Source organism: Pinus tabuliformis, chromosome 3_2 (genome assembly GCF_031772625.1).
Source record: "Pinus tabuliformis cultivar Carrire ecotype Pingquan chromosome 3_2, CPIR1, whole genome shotgun sequence".
Lineage (NCBI taxonomy): Eukaryota > Viridiplantae > Streptophyta > Pinopsida > Pinales > Pinaceae > Pinus > Pinus tabuliformis.
Genome location: NC_142302.1, coordinates 1,192,580,489 through 1,192,604,067, shown reverse-complemented (window position 1 = coordinate 1,192,604,067; position 23,579 = coordinate 1,192,580,489). Strand labels below are relative to the sequence as shown.

General features: G+C 35.0%; 2 protein-coding genes across 2 annotated transcripts; both read left to right on the top strand.

Moving 5' to 3' along the window:
* Positions 1 to 9,691: 9,691 nt before the first annotated feature.
* LOC149184995 (leucine-rich repeat receptor protein kinase HPCA1-like) lies at positions 9,692 to 10,170 on the top strand. The gene is made up of 3 exons (XM_089415513.1): positions 9,692 to 9,823; positions 9,936 to 10,070; positions 10,154 to 10,170. Exons 1-3 carry the CDS (start codon positions 9,730 to 9,732, stop codon positions 10,168 to 10,170), a joined length of 246 nt encoding a protein of 81 aa, XP_089271639.1. The 5' UTR covers positions 9,692 to 9,729.
* A 35-nt stretch (positions 10,171 to 10,205) lies between these two features.
* LOC149184994 (leucine-rich repeat receptor protein kinase HPCA1-like) lies at positions 10,206 to 17,987 on the top strand. Its single transcript, XM_089419032.1, has 17 exons — positions 10,206 to 10,272; positions 12,337 to 12,411; positions 12,493 to 12,564; positions 12,646 to 12,789; positions 12,887 to 12,961; positions 13,057 to 13,128; positions 13,214 to 13,285; positions 13,382 to 13,450; positions 13,531 to 13,605; positions 13,768 to 13,839; positions 13,940 to 14,074; positions 14,337 to 14,827; positions 14,938 to 15,084; positions 15,175 to 15,317; positions 16,419 to 16,641; positions 16,730 to 16,968; positions 17,285 to 17,987. The coding sequence occupies exons 1-17, from the start codon at positions 10,214 to 10,216 to the stop codon at positions 17,765 to 17,767; spliced, it is 2,646 nt and encodes an 881-aa protein (XP_089275158.1). The 5' UTR covers positions 10,206 to 10,213; the 3' UTR covers positions 17,768 to 17,987.
* Positions 17,988 to 23,579: the final 5,592 nt, after the last annotated feature.

Here is a 23,579-nt window from a genome sequence, read left to right as displayed (position 1 = left end):
CTAACCCAATAAACCTTCTGTTGACGGTGCTGAACCCACCAACATGTAAGGGGATCTCCCCGCTAAGAAGCCCCAATTAGACCTCAGACCATTTGGTGTAGGAGTCCCAGCAGTGGGTCGTACGGTAATGCATTGACCTTGATTTCGCACAGAGGCAAGTAGGATAAATCTGTTGGTAGCAAGGGTGTGACAGCTGTAGTGTGCCAAGGAAGGTGCATGAGAGGTTCTAACACATAGTGGTTGAGATGAGTGCGCCCCTTGGAAACCTGTTATAACATGCATTTAAGAAGGGAGCACACAAGCGAAGATGCATCACAACATGGAAGGCTAGCAAGCAATCCAAAGTTATGGTTAAACCAACAACACATTTCACAAAGATTCATACATACATACATACACAGACTATACATGCATGCGTAAGCAAACCAATACATATATCATTTAGAGTAAACTAGATAGCATAAAATACAATACCACATATACATGAAACGTGGTAGCTCTTGTTATATTAAGAAGTGTAAGTTCCAGTCATACAATACATCCAAGTCAAACCACTAGTTCTGATAGCAGAATGCTACAACCACAACCGCCTACTCTTCCAAAGAGATGTGCTAGCTCTACACAGTGGAGAAACCAAGGCTCGTTACAATATTGTCCAAGCTTTCTCTAAGATACTCCTATTTAAACTTAGATGACCAAAAGCCTTTACAATGAGTTATGAGGTTCTATTTATAGTAAAGGATGGGGTGACCCTTGACATTCCCCTTTGTGACAGTTCATCTAACCTCATGAATCTTCATCTACTTTATGACAATTACATCCAACTATCAACACTTGAACTTCCACTTGACAAGACGTTACATTACAATGCACATGTGCCCATGTGAGACAAAATTGCTTGAGAAAGGCATGAAAGACATCACTGACTCTCGGTCCGTTGTGGTGAGACCAACTCTTTGACATGCATGTGATGGTGAAGGTGATGAGCTGATGCCAAGCTTGGTCGTCCATGATGGTGTGCATGTGCTCCATGGTGACATCTTTTTGAAGCGAACTCTTGCCTCTGTTGCAACTGGGTGCATTGGTATGGCACGTCCATCCAACTCGTCTGCTAGAATGTGCATGGTATTCTTTGGTGCGGCTAAATCAGAAACACATTGATGCATAGTGTCTGTGCTGATCTTCCAGTGTGTTCTGGTGGTCATGCACATCAACTGTCAACTGCATGTTCAACTCCAGTCAGACTTGCTTCTTGCCTTTGCCTCGGTGAGTGTGTTGAATGGGTGGGATCGCATGAGTGTACACAATGACATGCATACTGTTGAATTCCCTTACATGTGATCAACAACACTGCTCACCATGTCTGCTTCGTGCTAGCTGCTGGGATGGATCTATAACTTGTACGGGCACAGTTTCATTTGTGAGTGCATGTTGCGCCCCCTATTGTTCCTATTCCTGCGGAAACTCATTCGCTTGTCTATGTAGCTCATGTTCTTCCTTGAGTTGCTGCTTCAGCACATGCAACTTCTTCTTTGTTCCATTCTCTGTCTTCACACGATCTTCATTTCATGCCGTCACCTCATAGGTTGAGTATCCAAAGTTGCTTTCATCACCAGTGGATCTGCTTGAGATTGCAACTCTTTTAGACCTATGTGTCGTCAACAACCTTCCTCTTGCATTCGTTGCATCCTATATGCTTCCTTCATCCACTATTCATGATGCTGCTCATAGTGATGATGTTGCCATCATATCTTGATGTCCTTGTCTACAAACAACTTGATCTCTTAATGGGCAGGTAAGTCCATAGACACTTGATTGACTACATCCCCAAGTGTGCTCTGAATAGTGTCTTTGTCTCTGCTTTCTTGGAAACCATTGTACCTGTACTTCTGAGAAGAAGATGAACACCTGTGATACCTAGAGACATGGAAACACTAATGGCAAGCAATATGTCAGTTGAAAACCAAAATGAATTTGAGAACTAACTTGCAACATACCTGTGTGACTGATCATGAAGGTTGCATAATTTCCACCGAGAAGTCGGGAGAGTGATTGCCAAGACTGTGCAAGGCACTGTCTAGGCTGCTGGGAGGTTGACTGACTACTAGAACTGCGCAATGCACAGTCCAATCTGGCTGCTAACTACTGGAATTCCCGTGCATTGCACAATTTTTTGGGCCAGTAGTCATTGTCTCTTAGAATTGCACAATGCAAGACTAGAGGAAAATCATTAGGCAGAAATGCACATTTCCTGAGAGGAAGATAAAGCATTCCCTCTCACGATTGTGTAATTCTGTCTTGGTGAGGCAGAGTCCAGGCCAAGGTGCTAGACTCGTCGAGGGGAAACTCAAAGTGAATGTGAAATTGAATGCATGGAGATACTGAGTGTAAGCATAAGTGAATAATCATGCATGAAAATGGTGAATAACAGATTTAGAAAATGGAACAACATGCATGTGGGTGAGGCGAGTCGCTAAATTGGTGACCATTCGTGAAAAAAAAAAAATCATGCATGTGACAACAGTGAGATGTTAACAAAAATTGAAATGGTGATAGTACAAGCTAGTATGTATCAAAACGATAGCAACTACTCATTGAAATCAAGCAGACATCATTCATATGGATCAAAACACAAAAAGCTCCAGAAATGCAACACAAGACATTGAAAGTGGGCTTTCCCCAAACCAACTGAGATGAATGTGCCAACGGTTCCTAGATGTGATGTGGGATGTCAGATTTGCAAGGTTGGTGTTTGGAATGAGCTCCGTAGCGTCTGATTCATGAGTTTTAATAAAATGAAGATGTGACATGCATGCCACAACTCTAGGAAGAGCGACACTTGGTGGGAGGTTTTTGAGATGATCCTTGCATGCAACCTCCAGGTTATAAAAGTAGATCCTTGAATCAAGGGATTCCTTTGCATGCTGCCTTGGGAAAAGCAACCGATGCATGTAAATTGGTTTTTCTCGGTCCCGGAGGGGACCATTCAACCCAACTGCACATGCAAGAGGTTTCTTAACTACTGGGAGAAAATGCGCGTTTCTGGAAGGGAGTTGGGCTAGCTACCTAGGATATTTGCACAATTTTTGGGTAGATAAACTGGTTGTTGCCCAGGATTGTGCAATTCTTAGGCAGAGAAGCCTTAATGGGAGGAATTGTGCAATTTTCTAGATGAAGCATGACTGACAGAATTGCGCAATTCTGGAGCCCAGCAGGCTGCTTGACAAAATTGCGCAATTTCTAGAGGGAAGGCTGGTTTCCCTCTAGAATTACGTAATTTATTGAGGGAGCTACTCAACCTACAACTGGACCAAGTCCGAAGGAACAACCTATGAGGGAAATGCAAAAAGCTTTGATGGATAGGTTGTCATTCTACAAGAAAATCATTGAAGCTTGTGTACTTGACGAAGCAAGACATGCTGTTGTGAAAGGTTGGAGGAAGGCTCCAAAACGAAGCTAAGGAAAAATTTTGGAGGGTGGTTGTAGCCGCTACAACACCTTCCTAAGTTAAAAAACCTCTACATTCACTAGATATTGTAAGTATCCATTTTTGCATTAACAATTTTTATACCCCTTTATATTTATATCCCTAGTATAGTGACATGATGCCTCTCTTATGACCCCACATGCATTCTATAATGCACCTTTCTTCTTTTGATATATATTGTAAAAGATGAAGGATTCAAAGGTTCAGGTAGAAGATCAAAGATAAGTATGAGTTAAATTGATAGAAGGGCCCTTAGATTAGCCTAGTTTCCAAATGCAATTGGAAAACACGGTATGCACTGCTTCTTCTTCTATTTCTATTAATCTCGCAACATTTATAATTGAAGAGACTCCTTCTCCATTAGATAAATTGAAAAAGTATTACCAAGAGATTAAAGAGAGAAATTACAAGGTAAAAAGTAACATGGAAACTCGGCTAGTAGTACAAACAACCCCAACCTACCAAATGATGTTCCTTTCTGCTATGGACTTAGAAAGGGATTAGTTGAAGTTGTCTCTTATGCATCATGCTATTCAATCCATTCCTTTAGGACCTGATTTCAAAATGTATTGTATGAACAATACCTTATAATACATAGATTGCTATATAACATATAAAAACCCTTTAACCCCCATGTTATGCTCAATATATTATTTCATTTTTTCCTCATATTTTATGCCCTAATATGAACACACGTGGTATGGTATTACTTTTTTATTGAAGCCCCATGGTATATGGCTTCTTAAATTCCTCATGCCTCAATAAGGTATATGACCACTCAAATTCGTCATGCTTCCCATCATATGTGTTCTTCCATTGTTGGAACCTTCTCAATCGAATGGTTTTCTCCTTATTGGAAAAGCCCTTGTACTCATTTGATCCTCCTTTACTAGGTTTATTAGTTGGATCGGTGTAGACATCAACCACCTCATTTTATTCTAGAGGTGTCTCTTGTTGAGCTCTGTTGTTGTCTTAAAATACAACCCTTTCCTCCTTAGCTATTAGCACAATTTCATATTTATTCAACAAAATTTTATCTATTAAAGGTATATCCATTACCTTAGCATCTATAGCTTCCTCCCTCATAAGAATTACATTCTCTTTCAACATCATAAGTCTGCTATATTTTGTTCAATTTGCTGAATTTTCCTTGCCTCTATCTCTTAGAGACAACTATAACTTCTCTTCTTCATTTATGATAACCTTTAATGATTTTCCACGTTTGTTACCTCTAAAACTTGCATTCACACAATGTCAGATTTAAAATCAAAATGTTTTCTAGCCTCATCTAGTGCATCTATCATCAATTTCTTCTATTGTTATAAACTTTCCCATAGTCCATGAGAATCTCGATAACTCTCTCTTAAACATCTTCATATTCATCTTCTCCAAGAAATTCCCCTTGCTTTGGTTCACAATAGTGAACCTCTTCCTCTTCATACTCAGTTGCTCTAGCTTTTCCATCTCTTAACTGTGCACTCAACAGGTGCTTCAACTTGTTGGCATATAGTGCGGGAGCTTCACTCAACAAACCTCCAACATATCATGTATGTTTGTGGCATACTAAAATATATCCTTAATTTGAATACATATTGGAAAATACCTTTGGAAATCACATATTTAACTTCGTATTAATACAAAATCAATACACCTTCCCAATTTAAAAAACCCTTATTTTTACACTATTTTTAATAGATATTGTAGGTATCCATTTTTTCATTAACATTTTGTATAACCCTTGATATTTTTTTATTAACTTTGATCTCTGTTTTTTATACCCGCCAATATAAAAACCATTTACCCCCTATTATATGCTCAATATATTATGTCATTGTTTGCTCAATATGTATCCCCAAATATGAATGCACGTGGTATGGTATTGCTCACCTAGTGAAGCCCCTATGGAATATAGATTCCTAGGAGGCCACTAGATCTGCTTCTTCATATCCTATCCACATCTCTAGCCTTCATTCTTAATCTCGTGTATCAACATATTCACTACATTGAGTCTTTCATTTAACTCAACTAATTATGTATCAAACTCTTCATCACTCATCTTTCTGTGACTTCTGTCTAGACCCTCAACATGAATATCCATAGCCATTTCTTTCTCCTTCTCCATGATCACTATGAGATACAAAAAAGTCTCCACAAGACACCTCACCATTCTTCTCTCATTTGGACATGATCTTTTGGTATCACAGTTCTCTCCTCTAGAACCTCTCGAGCTTCCTCTACTCTTCTAGGCTTATGCACTCTGGTCACCTCTCTTGAGAACTTCTCTTGTTCTCTTCACTCTTTTGAAGGCTTCCTCTATCCTATTTACTTCCAAATTCAGCTAGAACTTTCTCTCTAACCCATATTTTATGCTGCAAGGGTTTTTTTCCATAGTTCCCTTCCTTCTACTGCTACCTACAACCACCAATTTCTTTTTCTATATTAAAATAAAAACATAAGACCAATTTAAATGCTAGGTCTCATTAATGTTGAGATTTCAAACTTCCCTGCATTCCTTGTTTTACCATGCTCTCATTGTAATCCTACAATTATGCTTCTTACTTGGCTAGAAATCGCTTCAATTTGATCCAATTCCCTAGTGTCTTGATTTCCTTCTCCAATATCTACTATGGAAGTTTTAATCCCTTGCTTGAATTCCCTATTTGTCTTCTCTACCACTAAAATTTGTTTCTTTTCTTTTACCACCAATTGTCTTCAGTTCTTTCTTTCGCTCCTCTCCTTTATGAGGAATATCTTTAATTTCTTTTCCTAGTTGCAAATTTTTTGGAACAATTTTTTTTTTTTCCTTCCTTAATCCCAAATTAGGCGCTGGTATCACTTGACGTAGTTAACCCTCTTTCCTTTTCATGCCCCTCGGGAGTTCTTGGGCTATCTCTATTGAGTGGATTGATGATATTGGGCATTCCTTAGTGATATTGTTAATGAGGGATTTCGATGTTGTGGAATTTTGATGGGGTCGATGGTGATGGGTATGAGAAAAGGTTGATGCCAGTGGATATAAGGTTTTGGCAGTCAAGACCCCAATGGGGTTAATGCTTCCTAGGAGTCAGTCAAATTGCGATGGGCTAATAGTGAGGGTGCAAGGTGTTATGCAATTCAAGCCCTCAACACCAACTAAATCAAATTTTCCTTTGAGCCTCCTTAAACTATTTACATGTTCACGTTACACCGATGCAAAATCTCTTTGACCTCGAAATGGAACTTGATTGACCCCTTGGTAGCGCCTTTACCTTCCTACCTGAAATTCTTATGATTGTCCCAAACAGAGTCAAATTTCAGTGCAAATAACTTAAGGACCTCCCTCTCAAACTTAACATCCCATGATACTAAGAATCCAAATTGGTTTCAATGCCTTGTTTTAATGCAAACCTCCCACAATTTAGCTGCATAGTTCAACAAGTCTCACCAGGCTCAAATTCCACATAGAGGCACTCGATACACGATGATTTCAATCCTTGAAAGGGTGATCCAACTCTTCTATATGGATTGATCTTGTAGTCGTTAATTACTAAAAACGTACATCCATCAATAATTTGTTCGTCCTCCCTCTATTATAGGGAACACACAAAGATAATTTCCTAAACCATACATCCAATTTTCCATTCACATTCAATAGAGATAGAGTATGGAAATTGTGTTTTTATTAGTGAAATTATAACATGCAAAAATTCATGGCGTGATCACACCATATTGGCGTCCTCTTCCTTGGTTATTTATCTTCTATACCTTTCGCTCTCTACCACTTGGCCTTTCTCAAAAACTACTTTTTTTGCTCCACCTATACATACATATATAACTTTTATTAACTAGAATATATTCTAACAAAAAAAATACTATTTGGACATGTGTCCCAATCTCTGGAACACTGCCTAACACCTTAACCTATCATTTTTCACTCTTATTATCCGCTACATGGCTAAGAGTGCTAGCTCACCAAAATAACCTAACAACCTAGCTTCTTTATAGAATTTAGATTCATGTATTTATATGCGATTTTCACTAATTCTAAATTTATATGCAATTTTCTTAAGGTCTAGGAAAAATGGTTTTCCTGGGGATCGAGAAAGCTCTAGACAACTGGGCAAAGAACCCATCAAGGTGGATCCTCGTTGCTCCACTTGCTCTCCATGATTATCTCTAGATTTTGTATCATTTTTCTCTTTTCTTTATCTTGTTAGTTAGATTATCCCAATAAACAAGATACCATCAATATTTTGTTAAGAATTTTTGTACTTTTTTATTTAAATTTTAGACTTTATAATGTGCTAGTTAAAATGTTTAATGCATTGCCATAATTCTAATTTGCCAAGTAGCAAACCAAAACAAGATATAAACTCTTAAGTATGTAAGTTTCTAAAATGTCAATAAAATCTTTAATCTTACCTAAAAGAATTAAATAATTAATATAATTAAACTTCACCTTAAAGTAATTTATCATATATTAAGAGAATCAAATTTTTGTGTTTAAATTTTTTTAAATATAGCATAAATTAAATAATTAGAAAATTAAACATAAAAAATTAAGAAATTTAATGTCTTAATAATAAATAGTTCATAATTTAGTATATATTTATAATAAATAATAAAATGCAACTCTGTTAAGTATCTATCTACCTATCTGAATAATTAAGTTTTTAAAAATGTATCTTTAATTTAAATGATTATAATTTTTTGATGTAAAATTTAATATAAAATAAAATTAATATTAAAAAATTGTGGATATATATTTTATTAATCATTTTAAATTAATAACAAAAGCTATTTAATTTTATAAAACAATTAAAAGATCAAATCTTCATTAGATTAATTGTGACTGGTTGTTTTCTAATGAAATAATTAACATCATTTTGAATAAAAATATTAGGAAACGACTTTTATTTTTAAAATTTTTAATTCATAAAATTAATAAATATCTGCTCGCTGATTTTTATGTAAAAAACCAATAAATCACTTTGTCTTGATTTTAAAAATCAATATGCACCCAATTTTTATGTGAAAAAACAATAAATCACTTTCTCTTTATTTTAAATATCAAGATGCACCCCATTAGGGAGTTTCCGTCTGATATGAAATAAACTAAATATTTGAAAAATTCGTCGATATATCTCACCAACTCGTCACCAACCACTTCGTTTAAAAAACAAATTAAACATATTTAATTTTATAAAACAGTTAAATTATCCTTATATTACTCGAGTCAGGTTGTTTGTTTTAAATAAAATAAATGACTTATAATTTTAATAAAAATATTAAGTAACGACTTTTATTATTAAACTTTTAATTCATGAAACTAATGCATATCTCCTCTCTTGTTTTTAAGTGAAAAACAAAATAAGTCACTTCCCCTGGATTATAAAAACAAATCTGCACCAATCTTTTATGCCATTTATAATACGAACTTATTCTCTGTCAACGTTTTTCTGCAATGCCTCTGTGCGTCCCTCGACTGGTCATGAAAGTGTCAAACGTCTAGGTGGAAACGGTCGTTCGACTGGTCATGAAAGTGTCAAACGTCTAGGTGGAAACGGTCGTTCCGTTGACAGTATACAATCGGATGGACATTGGCGCAGCAATTGGACGGACATGGATGACTGCGTCTATGTTTGTTTTATTGTTGAATATTTGAGGAATTGGCAATTGAGATAAAGATACTTGTATACAAAGGTGTTGTTTACTAAGGCTACAAATTTATCTACAGGGTAGATATATTCGGTTATTTGGTTAAAATTTGGTAAAAAATATTTTAAAAATTCAAAATGTTGGAGTTGAAATAGATATTGGGTTATTTGGTTAGAATCTAATAAAAAATATAAGTATTTGAATATTTCTTTTAGATAAAAAAAAATTCAGCAATATCAAAAATTTAGTAACCCAAAATCTTGAAGTCTTACCTATATATAACCCAAATTATATAACCCAAATTTTCAAAACTTTCTGCAAAATTGCAAAATTTTATAATAATCTTACGTAAATTTCCATATTTTGATGAGATTTTTTAAAATTAGATGTATACCATACAAATAATAAATTCCAACCTTGGCTCCCACTTATCTCATGATTATTTCATCAACCAGTACTTCAGACCAAGTCAGTTGGCGTGGCGGTCTATCCGGTTCATGACACAACGAGACGAGAAGAACTCGGTGTAATATATAAAGAGATGAGAGTACAAAATATCTGATGACATGTCTCCTGTTTAGCGTTCTCTGTTTGAAGGATCACCCATGTCTCGCCTCTCGACCTCCGTTTCACTCCTCGTCGCAGCTTGGCTGTCAGCGTCTTTTGGTATTACCACAGGATTCACAGTCAGCGGAGATGGTGAGCGCTGTTGTCGAGTATTCATTAAATCTGTATTTCATTTAATGATTTTCTGCAAAAAAAAAAATTGTTAATATTGCAAATGGGTGATAACGTAGCTTCATGTGCTCAGTGAACAACATGATACTGGTGCGACTGCAATGGGGAAATACGCCCCCGACATGGAAAGGCCAAGACCCTTGCGGTTCGGTCTGGGATGGCGTTTCCTGCACCGGTTCCCAAATAACTTCACTGCAAGTCTTCTCATGTGCACCTTGGTTTCATATCATATTAACACTATCTTATCATCTAATTGGATATGTATGCCATTTTTGGAACTTTCTCGATGAGTTTTTAATTCTATCTAACGAAATCATTGCATCGGAAAATTGTCACAGATTTTTGGCTTCAATGAATCTCACAGGACCGATGCCCCTTGAAATTGGATATCTTTCAGCTTTACAATATCTGTAAGTCGAATAAAACCATTGCAACATTACCAACTAGCCCCTTGTAAAATTTAAATTACGTATTAGGGTAGATATCAAACCCCTGTTTTGATAGGCTTATACTAAATTTATATTCAGTTTAGATACAAACTATTACCAAAGGAGCTACGTTAGTTTGTATAAATTCTTATGAAAAGTTTATAAGAGTTACATTGTTATGAAACATTAATTATCAGTGTCTTTGACAGAACCCAAAGATGTGGGTAACGATAGTTGTGTAGATTGAAAATTTCGTGCAACCATCCATGGAGTAAAGTCAACACTGATGTCACAATTTACAATATCTATAAAGCCACTTAGATGTAGGTGAAAAATTCTTATAAATCCACCTAGTGAGTAAAGTCAATATTGATGTCAAAATTTACCCATATATAAAGTCAGTTAGATGTGCTCACATCTAGCTGAAAATTTCTTCTAGTATAGTGTAAACTTGCACAGCCTTGTGATGTGATTCACAGCTGGTGAATGTCGATAGGTTTTGGCAATACAGTCAGTGCTCACCAGATTCCTTCACAGGATTCGCCACAGCAACCTATGCGTGGTCGAATTGATGCCGTGCAAGTTGTGATTGGCGATTTTTTGCATTCCAGTGAGCGAAGACTTCAAACTCATCTTAATGAGTGCTTAGTGGGCAAGTTCATAGGTAGTAATCATGGCCATGGCTATTAACCGTAAATAAAATAGCAATTTAAAAATACAAAATAATTAAATTTTAAATTTCATGATTCACAAACAAATATATAAAATTATAATATAAAAATCTACATTAATTTTTTTTAATTTTTTAATATTTAATAAATAAAAAACCTTATGAAAATAACAAAATTTAGTGAAAAACCTCTATCAACTTAATTACACATATCAATTTAGTTACATACATAATTATACAACTTAAATTAGTTACATATCTAATTATAATATAAAAATATACATTAAATAAACTTTAATTTACCAACATTCAATTAAAAAAAAACCTTTATCAAAATAACAAAATTCAATGAAAAACACATATTTAGTTACATATATAATTATACAACTTAAATTAATTACCTATCTAATTATAATATAAAATCTACATTAAACAAATTTTAATTTACCAATATTCAATTAAAAAAACTTATCAAAGTAACAAAGTTAAGTGAAAGACAGATTAATAATTACACAAATATCAACTTAATACATAATTATACAGCTTAGATTAGTTGCATACTTAATTATACAACTTTGGTTTAAATTTTAAGAAATCAGAAAATCCCTGCAAAATTATCCTGAAAATCCAAAAGACATAAGCTCCTCAGAGCTAGAGTCACAGTTACACTACACTCTTGCAAAATTCTATAAAAACAAATTCAAGGTTTTACTGAGAAATAACTAAATTCAACTCACAGTTACACTACACTCTTGCAAGATTCTATAAAAACAAATTTAAAGTTTTACTGAAAAATAATTAAATTCGGAAAATCCTTTCAAAATTATCCTGAAAATCCAAAAGAAAGCTGCGCATAGCTAGACTCACAGTTACACTACACTCTTGCAAAATTCCATAAAAACAAATTCAAGGTTTTACTGAGAAATAATTAAATTCAACTCACAGTTACACTAGACTCTCGCAAGATTCTATAAAAACAAATTTAAAGTTTTAATGAGAAATAATTAAATTCAAAACTCCAAATTTTTTATAGGTGTTTTAGTGTTTTTCTCAGAATATTTACATAAATTATTTAAAAATAATTAAATTCAAAATTCAAAATTTTTGATAAATATTTTAGTATTTTATTGTTTTTCTTTATATTTATATTTTCTTTTCGAAAGCAAATATTAAATACATGCACTAAATTAATAATGGTTACACTACCTTTTCATATTCATATTCAATCGCTAAAATAGATAAACAGTAACTTAGTACATTGTGCCTAATATTTACCTTCCTCAAAAATGGTAAATATAAACCTGTTTTGTCTAGAAGAGAAGAAAAAAATTGATAAAAAATGATATGTGGATGACTGGACCGAACTTTCGTTACAGGGACTTATCGTACAATCCACGCTTGGGAGGACCGATTTCGACTACCTTAGGAAATTTGCAAAATCTTCAGACATTGTAAGCATCTTAAACCTTGTGATAATCGCATGATTGGAACGTTGGTATTTGGTTGATGACTAATATCCACCTCTTTTTTAGGATTTTGCTAGGCTGTAGCTTTACTGGGCGCATTCCACCAGAGCTGGGCAACCTGCGAAAGCTCGTTACTCTGTAAGTAAATCAAACGCTCAATTTTATGAACAAGAAGACAATACACAGTATGAGCTCCTGAACCGTCATTGTCGTTGATAGGGACGTGAATTCGAACAGTTTAAGCGGAAATATTCCTCCTCATTTAGGTAATCTTACCAAACTCTACTGGTTCGACATTACCAACAATTCCATTGGTGGACAACTTCCAGTAGAGCTGAAGGGGCTTGTTAGTTGCGGTCACTTGTGAGTATTATTTTATATTTGCGAGCGTGGCTTATATGCATGGTATATACTGAAACGTGAACTAACTCATTGGTGGTATTGTCGTTGGCTGTTCAAGCCACTTTAGTCTAAATAAATTCAGTGAACCGATTCCACCACAGATTTTCCATGAGAATATGACCCTAAAACATGTGTAAGTACCATAACGGTTTGGTTCAATTCAATTCACATGAAACTATCTCATTCAAATTAGAAGCTGATCAGTAGTTCCATCATTATTATGCACAGCCTGTTCGATGGCAATTCGTTTAGCGGGGAGATTCCCTCTACTCTTGGAAATGTCTCAACCTTGGAGATCTTGTGAGTCTCAGATACGATCCTTTTTAGTTTATTCAGTTTTAAATATCAAAACACGTGACCATCGAAATCTTGTAATGATTGACAGGAAGTTTGATCAAAATTCTTTTGAAGGTCAAATACCGTCCAGCATCGGACAACTAGGAGAACTTACTCAATTGTAAGGTCAACTCTGGACTGTATTTGGACTGTTCATAGGTTTTATAGCTTTGTATCAAGGAAAAATATGTACTCATGATTCTGTGCATTTTGCTAGGCGTCTATCAAATAATAAACTCAACGGTTCTATTCCTGACTTATCCGGATTGAACAGCCTTCTGTACCTGTAAGTAAGGTTCAAATTAGCTAATTAAGCCAATCATTTTATCAACTGAAGATTTACAAAATAATATTTGTAATTGTCAGGGACCTAAGTAATAACTCATTCGAGGTATCCAATGTACCAGCCTGGTTATCTGTTTTAGGATCATTGACCACTATGTAAGTTCGAGGGACTTGATGTTTACTAGCAATTAAAAAACTACGATACAAAGATATGGCCAGTTATGGCCTTTATGATCAGTGGTCAACAAGGGCTTAAATTCGTATTTTGTTATTTGTCAAACTAATTGGTTTTTCTATCCCTTTTTCCTTGTTCAATAGTATGATGGAACACAGTAGCTTGAATGGGCAACTTCCTTCTGAAGTCTTTAGCTTGCAACAACTTGAGACAGTGTGAGTGTATTCACTATTTTCTCTGCCGTGCTGCCAATATTAAAATGACGCTAAAGATCTGACATGAAGAGTTAGTAATCCTTGTTTTTGAATGGCGCAGGATTCTCTCAAATAATTCTATTGACGGATCTCTGGGAATAGAATCCAATGTCAGCCAGCAGCTCGAATTGATAGACCTTCGATACAACAACATCATGGGCATCTCCCTTGGAATAAGCGATAACGAAACTTTGCTGTAAGAAATTTCTTAATAATCCTCTAAGCTAATAGATTTTGATTTCTTTTTCTGTGCTGTATGGTATTAGGATGGCGTGCAACTTTTTTCATTGAAGTTGAAACTGACAATTTGAACCATTACAGAAGACATGGTAGGAGAGGGGATAATCGCAGAAGCAATATGACAGTTTCTTGAGAACCCTAAATTGTGACATAGTTCATGGTTAAATCTATTTAGATTCTTATGTTAAGGTTCAAATGGTTCATGTTTTCAAACGCAGACTTGAAGGTAATCCTGTCTGCATTTCAAACCCACTTATATCAAGTGGCCCAGCATGCCACACGGAAGATCTTCAATTGGTTTCCTACCAAACTGATATAGCACAGTGTGGAAATTATACCCCATGCACTGAGGATTTACAGGCAGTTAATCCTCAGACTTGTCAATGTGCAACGCCGTATGTGGGCACCATGGTCGTCAGATCTCCCTCCTTTTCGAGTTTGACGAATGCTACCAGATTTCACAAGCTAGAGAATTCTCTATGGACCCAACTAAACTTGACAAAGGGGTCAGTATATATCTGTTGCATGTTGATTGATGTCTACGGGCAGCTGAATATACAAGTACGGCTTTTCCCACCGCTCGGGAGGAAGAATTTTCAACGATCGGAAATCCTAAAGATTGGTTTAGCTTTCAGCAATCAAACGTACATTCCTCCAGCTGGATTTATACCCTACTATTTCAAACCAGCAGTTTACAACTTTCTGCTCGGTGGGACATTTCACTTTTCCTCTTTATCTCTCGGTTTGTGATGGACATTTATATTATTTAATAGACGTTTGCTTGACCTGGAAATGAGGTTTCACGTTGTCTGATTTCAGAGGGGTCGAAGGGTTTAAGTTCAGGGGCAATTACTGGAATAGCAGTTGGTGCCGCAGTGTTGGTCCTTGCCATTATTGCCCTTGCGATTTACGCATTACGGCAAAGAAGGAAAGCAGCACAAGCAGTTCTTGCCGCAAATCCGTTCGGTAATTTATCATTTCTTTTTTCAAGTAATTTATTTTATCTTTCACCATGTAAATTTCGTGTTAGGACTGAGGATTGTTTTTTGGGTTCAGCTTCCTGGGATGTAACAAGCAGAGGAGATAGTGGAGATGTTCCAAAACTGAAAGGTACCAGAGTGTATTCGCTACAGGAACTGAAACTGGCTACTAATAACTTCTCCATGGATAATGAGATTGGTTCTGGAGGCTACGGCAAGGTACAGAACTTGCTATGGTGTCACTTTACAAGAAAATAAGAATTCAATAGATTGTTCCAGAAGAATGTAGAACTAGTTTCTGTAAATATTAGGCAACATGTATTAAATTCACTAAACACAATCTGTACAATATAGAGGGAGAGGGTAGAAAGTTATTTAATGTTTTGGTCCGGCAGAATGTTGACCTAGTTTCTACACATATTATAGAAGGAGAGTGTGGAAAGTTATTTAAAGTTTTGGTCAGGCAGAATGTTGACCTAGTTTCTGCAAATATTAAGTATCATGTACTAAACTCAATCTAAAGGATATAGAGAGCGAGGGTGGAAAGTTATTTAAAATTTTGGTTGTGAAGAATGTCTACAGGTATAGAGGGTGAGAGTGGAAAGTTATTTAATGTTTTGGTCAGGCAAAAATGTTGACATAGTTTTTTTTGGGTAATATTAAACATCAAGCAAAGCTATGGCAGGGGTTTTTTATTTTGTCTATTGGAAAATCTTTATTTTCTAGTTAATATGAAAAAGTCTTAAATCAACTCCCAGAGGTTTGGTCTCATGCAGACTATCCGTTAAGTAGTCTAGTCTGTGAGACTGTGCAGCTCAACCCCGTTCTTACGGGCTGGATGGTTCCCTCTAACAAGACTACTATACCACATACCACCGCCTTTGCCATTCCACCAGTCAATCAAATAAAAACCTAAATCAAATTATTTATTATACCAATTATAAAATTAGTATATAATGCTGAATTAGTACAAATAATATATAGAGCTATCCATTAATAAGCAGAAACAGTATATACCACCTGTCCAATAATATATTTGATTAAATCCAAAGTATAGTATATACAGCCCCAAAGAGTGGTATATACTGCCCCACTCATTCATAGACTAATAGCTCCCTATATTGGTCTTGCCTTTAGTGTGTGATGCTTAATATTAACACAAGGAAACTATGTCCTAACCTATATAGGCTTCAGAACATTGGGCTACTTCACAGATCCCAGATTTAAGAGGAGCAAATAGCACGCCGCCCTTGGATAAGTTTTCAGATGTTGTTCTGAGTATCTTGACAATCTGATCTTTGACCCCGTGTCGTCTTTCAGGTGTACAAAGGGATTCTGCCCGTTGGCAGAGAGATGGTGGCCGTGAAACAAGCGAAGAAAGAGTCCAAGCAGGGTGTTTCAGAATTTAAGAACGAATTAGAATTGTTGTCTCGTGTTCACCACAAAAATCTGACGGCACTGATTGGATTTTGTTTTGAGGAAGGGAACAGATTACTTGTTTATGAATACATGCCAAACGGGTCCCTTAGAGATAACCTCTCTGGTAGTTTGCTGCCAACACTTATTTTCTGTTTCTTTTACTGAGTTGTGGCGTCGATTTGAAAATAATGATTTGTCTGTCCAACTAACAGGTAAAACTGGAATTCGTCTTGATTGGAGCAAGAGGATCAATATCGCATTAGGGGCAGCGAGGGGACTGGCATATCTTCACGACCATGCAGATCCACCCATTATACACAGAGACGTGAAGTCGACCAACATCTTGCTGGACGAGAATCTGAATGCCAAGGTATCAGATTTCGGACTCTCCAAACTTATTGGAGAAGCAGAGATCATAGATCACGTCTCAACTCAAGTCAAAGGGACCATGGTGAGTATCAACATTGTCCCACTTAAATCATCCACACTTTTGCAAATGCAGAAGCCCATTTGTATAAAACTTGAGTATGGTAAACAATATCTGAGATTCGTGCAAGCTATTTTCTAATCTAAATTATGTATGGACATTGGACACCATTTAATATGATTTTCAGTTCTAGATATATAGTTTATTTTGACAACCTATCAAATAATAGATGCCTTCAGTTATTATCATAAGTTTTGGTGGAATCACCCATAAAATACACATAGCTTAGGGTTGAACCAGTCTTTGCTTATGCAAATGTCAAAATCAATGGATTGGGCAGGGCTACCTCGATCCAGAATATGTCAACTCACAACTGCTGACAAAGAAGAGCGACGTATACAGCTTTGGCGTGGTATTAATGGAACTCCTAGCATCTCGGCCACCCCTAGTTGAACGAGGAAAATATCTGGTTCAAGAGTTGAAGACTGCAATGGATACTGGTGGAATAAATGCAGTCCGACGCCAAATACTCGACCCCTTTCTCAGAGATTCTCTAATTTCTCAAACACTTCTTCAAAGCTTAGTAGGGTTATCGCTGCTCTGCGTGGAGGAGTCGGCTAATCGTCCAATGATGAAGGATGTGGTGATGGAGTTGGAATCCATAGCAGAATCTCTCAACGCAGCGAACCAAAACGAGTCTGAAGCAGCTGCTCCTCCGCGTGGAGGTCACCAGGCTAGGTACGTTTATGCAGGTGGAATCTCTTCCAGTTCCTTTGATTACAGCGGGGAATACACTGTGACCCACTCCATAGATCCCAAGTGACGTTATATCCCTGCAAGCACTTCTAGATCCCAAGTGACGTTATGACAACCACACTTGGAAGGTTTCAGACTTTAGGACAATGACCAACCTAAGAATGAGTATATCCATTCACTGTATCTAACAATGTAATGGTGATATCAAGGATGCATTTGAATCCAAACTATGTACAATGACGGGTGGACGTAGCAGTTTCTAGTTTCGTTACAATTTATGGTTTTTAATTTTGCGTTTCTTATGTTTATTAATTTATGGACAATGACAGGTGGACGTAGCATCTTGCTAGTTCTGTTACAATTAATGGTTTTTAATTTTAAGTTTGTTATGTTTATTAATTTTAATTTTGTTGATTTGAGGTTAATCTTTTTCATTACGAACCTCCCACTTTGAATGGGACCATGGGGACACCTAATTAGATTTTAAATACAGTAGAAGTTAAATTGATATACCAAGTAGAATTTAAATTTTAGTAATTTAATAACTGAGTGGAAATCATTTTTCTTCGAGCGAAATTTTTTTTATAGAGTTGGGTTATTTGTATGGCAAGCTTTTTCTTGGTGGAAAAAAGTTTTTTCATATGACTATAAAATTAAATTATTATTAACTTATTATTAAAAATTTTAATTTTTGTATATTTTTTTGGTTTGAATTTAAAAATATGATATTAAATTTTATATATTTTTCTTTGAATTTAAAAATATGATATTTATTATGTAGGTTGTTTGAAATTTTAAAATATAGTATTTTTTAATTGTTATATATTTTTATTTGTTTTGAATTTAAAAATATGATATTTTATTATGTAGGTGGTTTTAAATTTTAAAATATAGTATTTATTAAGCGGATAGTTATATTTATTTTGGAATAAGATTTTTTAAATTTTAATTTAATTGTCAATAATTATTAGGCAGATGGTGAGGATTTAACTTTCATAATAGTTGAGATTTATCTTTTTACCATTTTAATTAAATTGATTAATTGAAAAGAATGTCACGTGAACATATATAATATGAATATGAGTTATGGTTTTTTGGGCATGTGGTGTTAGTATGTTCATATGAATATGTTTTTTAGGCATGTGGTATTAATAAGTCATGGCATTGAACAATAACATTGTAACAAAATCTATTTACAAATTTAAGAATCTCTATAATAGAATGGAAGTAAATCTTCATGTTTAAATATTTTTTTTTACATGTTTATTTTAAATATATTTAGTTCATATATTAATTATATAATTAATAATAATAATATTTTTTTTTAATAATTGAATATATATATAAAATAAAATTATAATTTAGTTTTTTTAATGATTTATTAAATCTTAAACATATAAAATGTATCATAATATACATATTAAAATATATTAATTATATAAACATTGATATCTATAGATAAAATGGTATGTCAATTATTATCACATTTAATATAAATATTATGTTAATTCCCCAAACAAAAAAGTATACATGTACTTTATAGTCTCTCACCATTAAAATACTATTCATGGTTAAGTTATTACAATTATGATATGAACTCACTTCAAGTCACTCCAAAAGCAAGTTGGCTAATGGGAGGAGGTTGGAATTGCATATCCATAGGGATATAGATAAGATTTTTAAGAAGTGGATGTTGATGATATTGTAGCTTATTTATATATTTTCCTTTGATTTGTTTGTAGATTGTATTGTATTTTATTTATATATTTTTTTTACATTGGTTTAGTGTGTAACGCTCTAGGTTTAAGGGAAGATTTATTATGGTTATTAAATTTAGTTGTATGATTTATTGTATTTATTTTATATTGTGATATTGACTAAGACTGGAAAGCCAGATAACAAGTGATTACTTAATTCTTATTAATTAGGAATTTGGACATGTTAATATAATATAATTGTTTGTCTTAATTAAAAGAAATAGTTAATAAAGAAACAATTACACCTCTTTCCTGAAAAAGGATAGAAGGGTGAAGAGAAACAATCATGGCGCTGGGAGACAGAGACCAGTGGGAAGTTACTCATTGATAGTCATCTAAGTGCAAGACTTGAGGCCGGACCGTGGAGTCCTAAGGCCTAAGGCACTAGTTGTAATTGGATAAAATCGAGGTGTGGAATAGAGAAAGTGCTCGAGGGAGAGAAAAGACATAATCACTAGGCTCGAGGCTTGGAGGCGAGGCTTTTCAGATGAAGCTGGGTTGACCCATTTACAAGTTTGGAACAAATAAGTATTCTAGTCCGTGTTTACAGGATGGTGTTACATAGTGAGAAATTATTTGTTTCCACGAGTATGATTAAACAATCATATTTAGTGATAAAGATGCATTGGCAAAACAATCGTATTCAGTGATAAAGATGCATTAACAAGACAATCATATTCAATGATAAATATGCATTAGTAAAACAATCATATTCAGTGATAAAGATGCATTAGTAAAACAATCATATTCAGTGATAAAGATGCATTAGTAACACAATCATATTCAGCCATAAAGATGCTTTAGTAAAATAGTCATATTCAGTGATAAAGATGCAATAATAAAATCAGTAATACGTAGAGAGAAATATGAATTAGTACTCAAAAATGTCAACAAACAGCAAGCTTGAAACCTCTCGTACTCAGTGTTTCCTGTCAAGATTATATATATATATATATATATATATATGGGGAAAACTATAAAGAACAAATCAATAATGAAATCTCACATTTATTAACTTTGGACCAATCAAAATATATGTATAATCTCTAATATATCAACATTAACTAAATTTTGTCCTCATGTCAACTTATCTACCTCCTCTGCAAACTAGAGATGGATGAAAGAGGTCATTTGACAAGAACAGACCAAACCCTTCGAAATTGATAGAAGGTATAATGAAACCCTAAGATGAATTCTGGTTTCAACCAAGAAATATCGATTCATGAGGTTACTGCTATAATACAAATGACAACGTTATAAGGAAAAAGTAGAATGATTCTCAATAATAATAACCCTCTCGCAGAGGTGTGTCAACCAAAATCGTAGCAGATAAAGTGTTTCAAGTTAAACACAATTGACATAACCAAAATATGAAAACACATACCATTATTTCAATAGACAGATATGAGAAACAAACCTTTAAATATATATATATATATATATATATATATATATATATATATATATATATATATACATATATATATATATATACATATATACATATATATATATATATATATATATATATATACATATCATATAAACTAAGATTCATAACTTAATAAGAAACAAAGTTCTTGTCAGAAAGCCAAGTTAAGGATGAGAGACCCTTTTATGTCTCTCCCAAAGGGCTACAGACTTAAAACAAAGAAATAATTGCATTCCAAAACTGGAATTTACATCCAGTGGTCTAAAAATATCATTCACTACAAAAAATTCGGGTGCGACATAAATAAACATAGTCCTTTATGCGCTTTACAAATTCATGAGTCACATAAGCCACATCATATTAACCAAGAGAAGTCAGGAAGATGAGTTCGAACCAGTACCAGTTGCAGAGATGCGAGAAGGCATGACCATCGAAAACCCAATGGATTAACCATAAGGCATCCCTATCAAAATAGCAGCATACATGCAAAAGCATTGGCAAACATTAGTAGAAGGACGAAGAACCTGAATCATTCCTGTATTACCTCTGTGAGATATTGGAGCAAGCCAACCTTACCTAAGTTCGATAAGCCACACTCGGGGGTCGTCCAACTACATATCACATCCCTTCTATGGTTAGGAAAACTTAAGGAATGTAGAAACATAAACAACTATAGAGCCTTTTCAACATTAAAGACTTACCTGGTTCATACCATTGAGGATGACCGCCACTCCTCGGAGCACCTGAAGGGCTAGATGCCAAAACTGACCAGCAAAGGGATGCATTAATCCCAAGCACTAAAATAACTCTCAATAAAAATAGAGTATGACCTGAGAAAAGAACTAGGTTTGCAGGCAGCAAGGGTTTGAAATTACCTCCCCACGACAGTTGAACAGACGAAGCCATAGGGATTGGAGGTCGAGACAAGATACCCACAAAGAAACCAGGGGCGAAAGGTCACAGAGAAACAAAAACCCTCAACCATGGAATACAAATGAGCAATGTACAAGCAAGAAACATGGTGTTGGGTAGATGGATAGTCCTGGAGCCCTCATCACCATTGGATGGTACTGACGTGATCGACGGACTAGACGTACACCACCTGTCGCAATCGGAGCATAACGAAGGACAAATGCCAACCACATAATCACCGGAGATCAAATCGTGTGGATTCGTGTACAATCAACATTGAATTCCAAGGTGAGCAATAGTCCATTTGCCTCTTGGAGGATCATATGAGTCCTCACGGTATGGCAGAGCCAACTATGGGTAGTATTAACTAGATATGCCTTGTAATTTCACCCACTTACGTGTATATATATATATATATATATATATATATATATATATATATATATATATATATATATATATATATATATATAGCGAGAGAGAGAGAGAGAGAGAGAGAGAGAGATTCATATTTATAAGTTAAGGTATGAATTAATGTATAAATTAATGGGTAATGATAATTTTTTATTTTATTTTTATATTATTTTTATGTAATATGGTTAATGGATGTTACAAATAGTGTCAGAGCCTCAAGTTTGAACACTGAGACCCTTGGGGGAAATTATATACATGGAAACAATGAAAGTGATCTCTGTAATTTAACTAAGTGAATCTGTATGTGAACACAGAGAGAGAGAGATCGCCTCCACACAAAAAGGGGCGAGATGCAGAGGAGCCCGGGACCACCTAATTCGCTAGGAACAAACTATGTGAATGCTAATCCTGATATTTCGATTTAACTGGGCAAGGAATCTTGTGAAGCTAACATAGTCTTACTTGAAACCGTGCAACAACTTCATGCAAAGATGACCAATTTAAGAATTGACAATGAAAGACTTCGTCTAGAACAGGAGAAGATCCTAGGAAGTCTGTCCAATCGGCATAACCAACGACACCCAGACTCCAGTGCCGAAAATAGAGAGAAGACCCCAACAACTCAGAACGGAGAGGAAAATGAAGAATCAGTTGAAAAACATGGAGAAGATGAAGAAGGGAACTCAGATAATGTCTCCGACTAGTGCAAGACAAAGAGACAGAAATATGAATTGTAGGGAGAATTTAAAAAGATTAAACCCTCACTTTTTGAAGGTGAATCCCAGGAGGCAGTGGAAGCTTGACTCATTGATATGAGCAAATAATTTCAAATTTATGAATACACAGATAAATTGAAAGCTCGATTGGCAGTGTATCAACTAAGAGGAAAGGCTACTCTTTAGTGGGAAGAGATTAAATCAGTTAGAAATATTGATGAGGAGTAGGGTACCTAGAATGAATTCAAAAAGCATTTTAAAGACAAGTATTTAACTGAACGTTACTATGATGAAAAAGACAAGGAATTCCACGAGTTAAGGTTGGGAACCTTAACCATGGACGAATATGTGGCCAGGTTTAGTTTCCTGCTACACTATGTTCCTTATATGCAAGAATAAAAGGCTAAAATCCAACGTTTCATTAGTAGCTTACCCAATTTTATGAAGGAAAAACTTGAGTTTGACTACCCCAAAACAATCGATGATGCAGTACGGAAGGCCTGCATCTGTTATCATGAGATGAAACAGAAAAATGAAGGAGCTAAAGGAGGGTTAAACAAGAAAGGTATAAGTTTGATTTCAAAAAGACATCCAAAATTTTCTAATAGCAGAAATCTACAGCAAAAGCTTTTCAGTAAATTCCCAGCA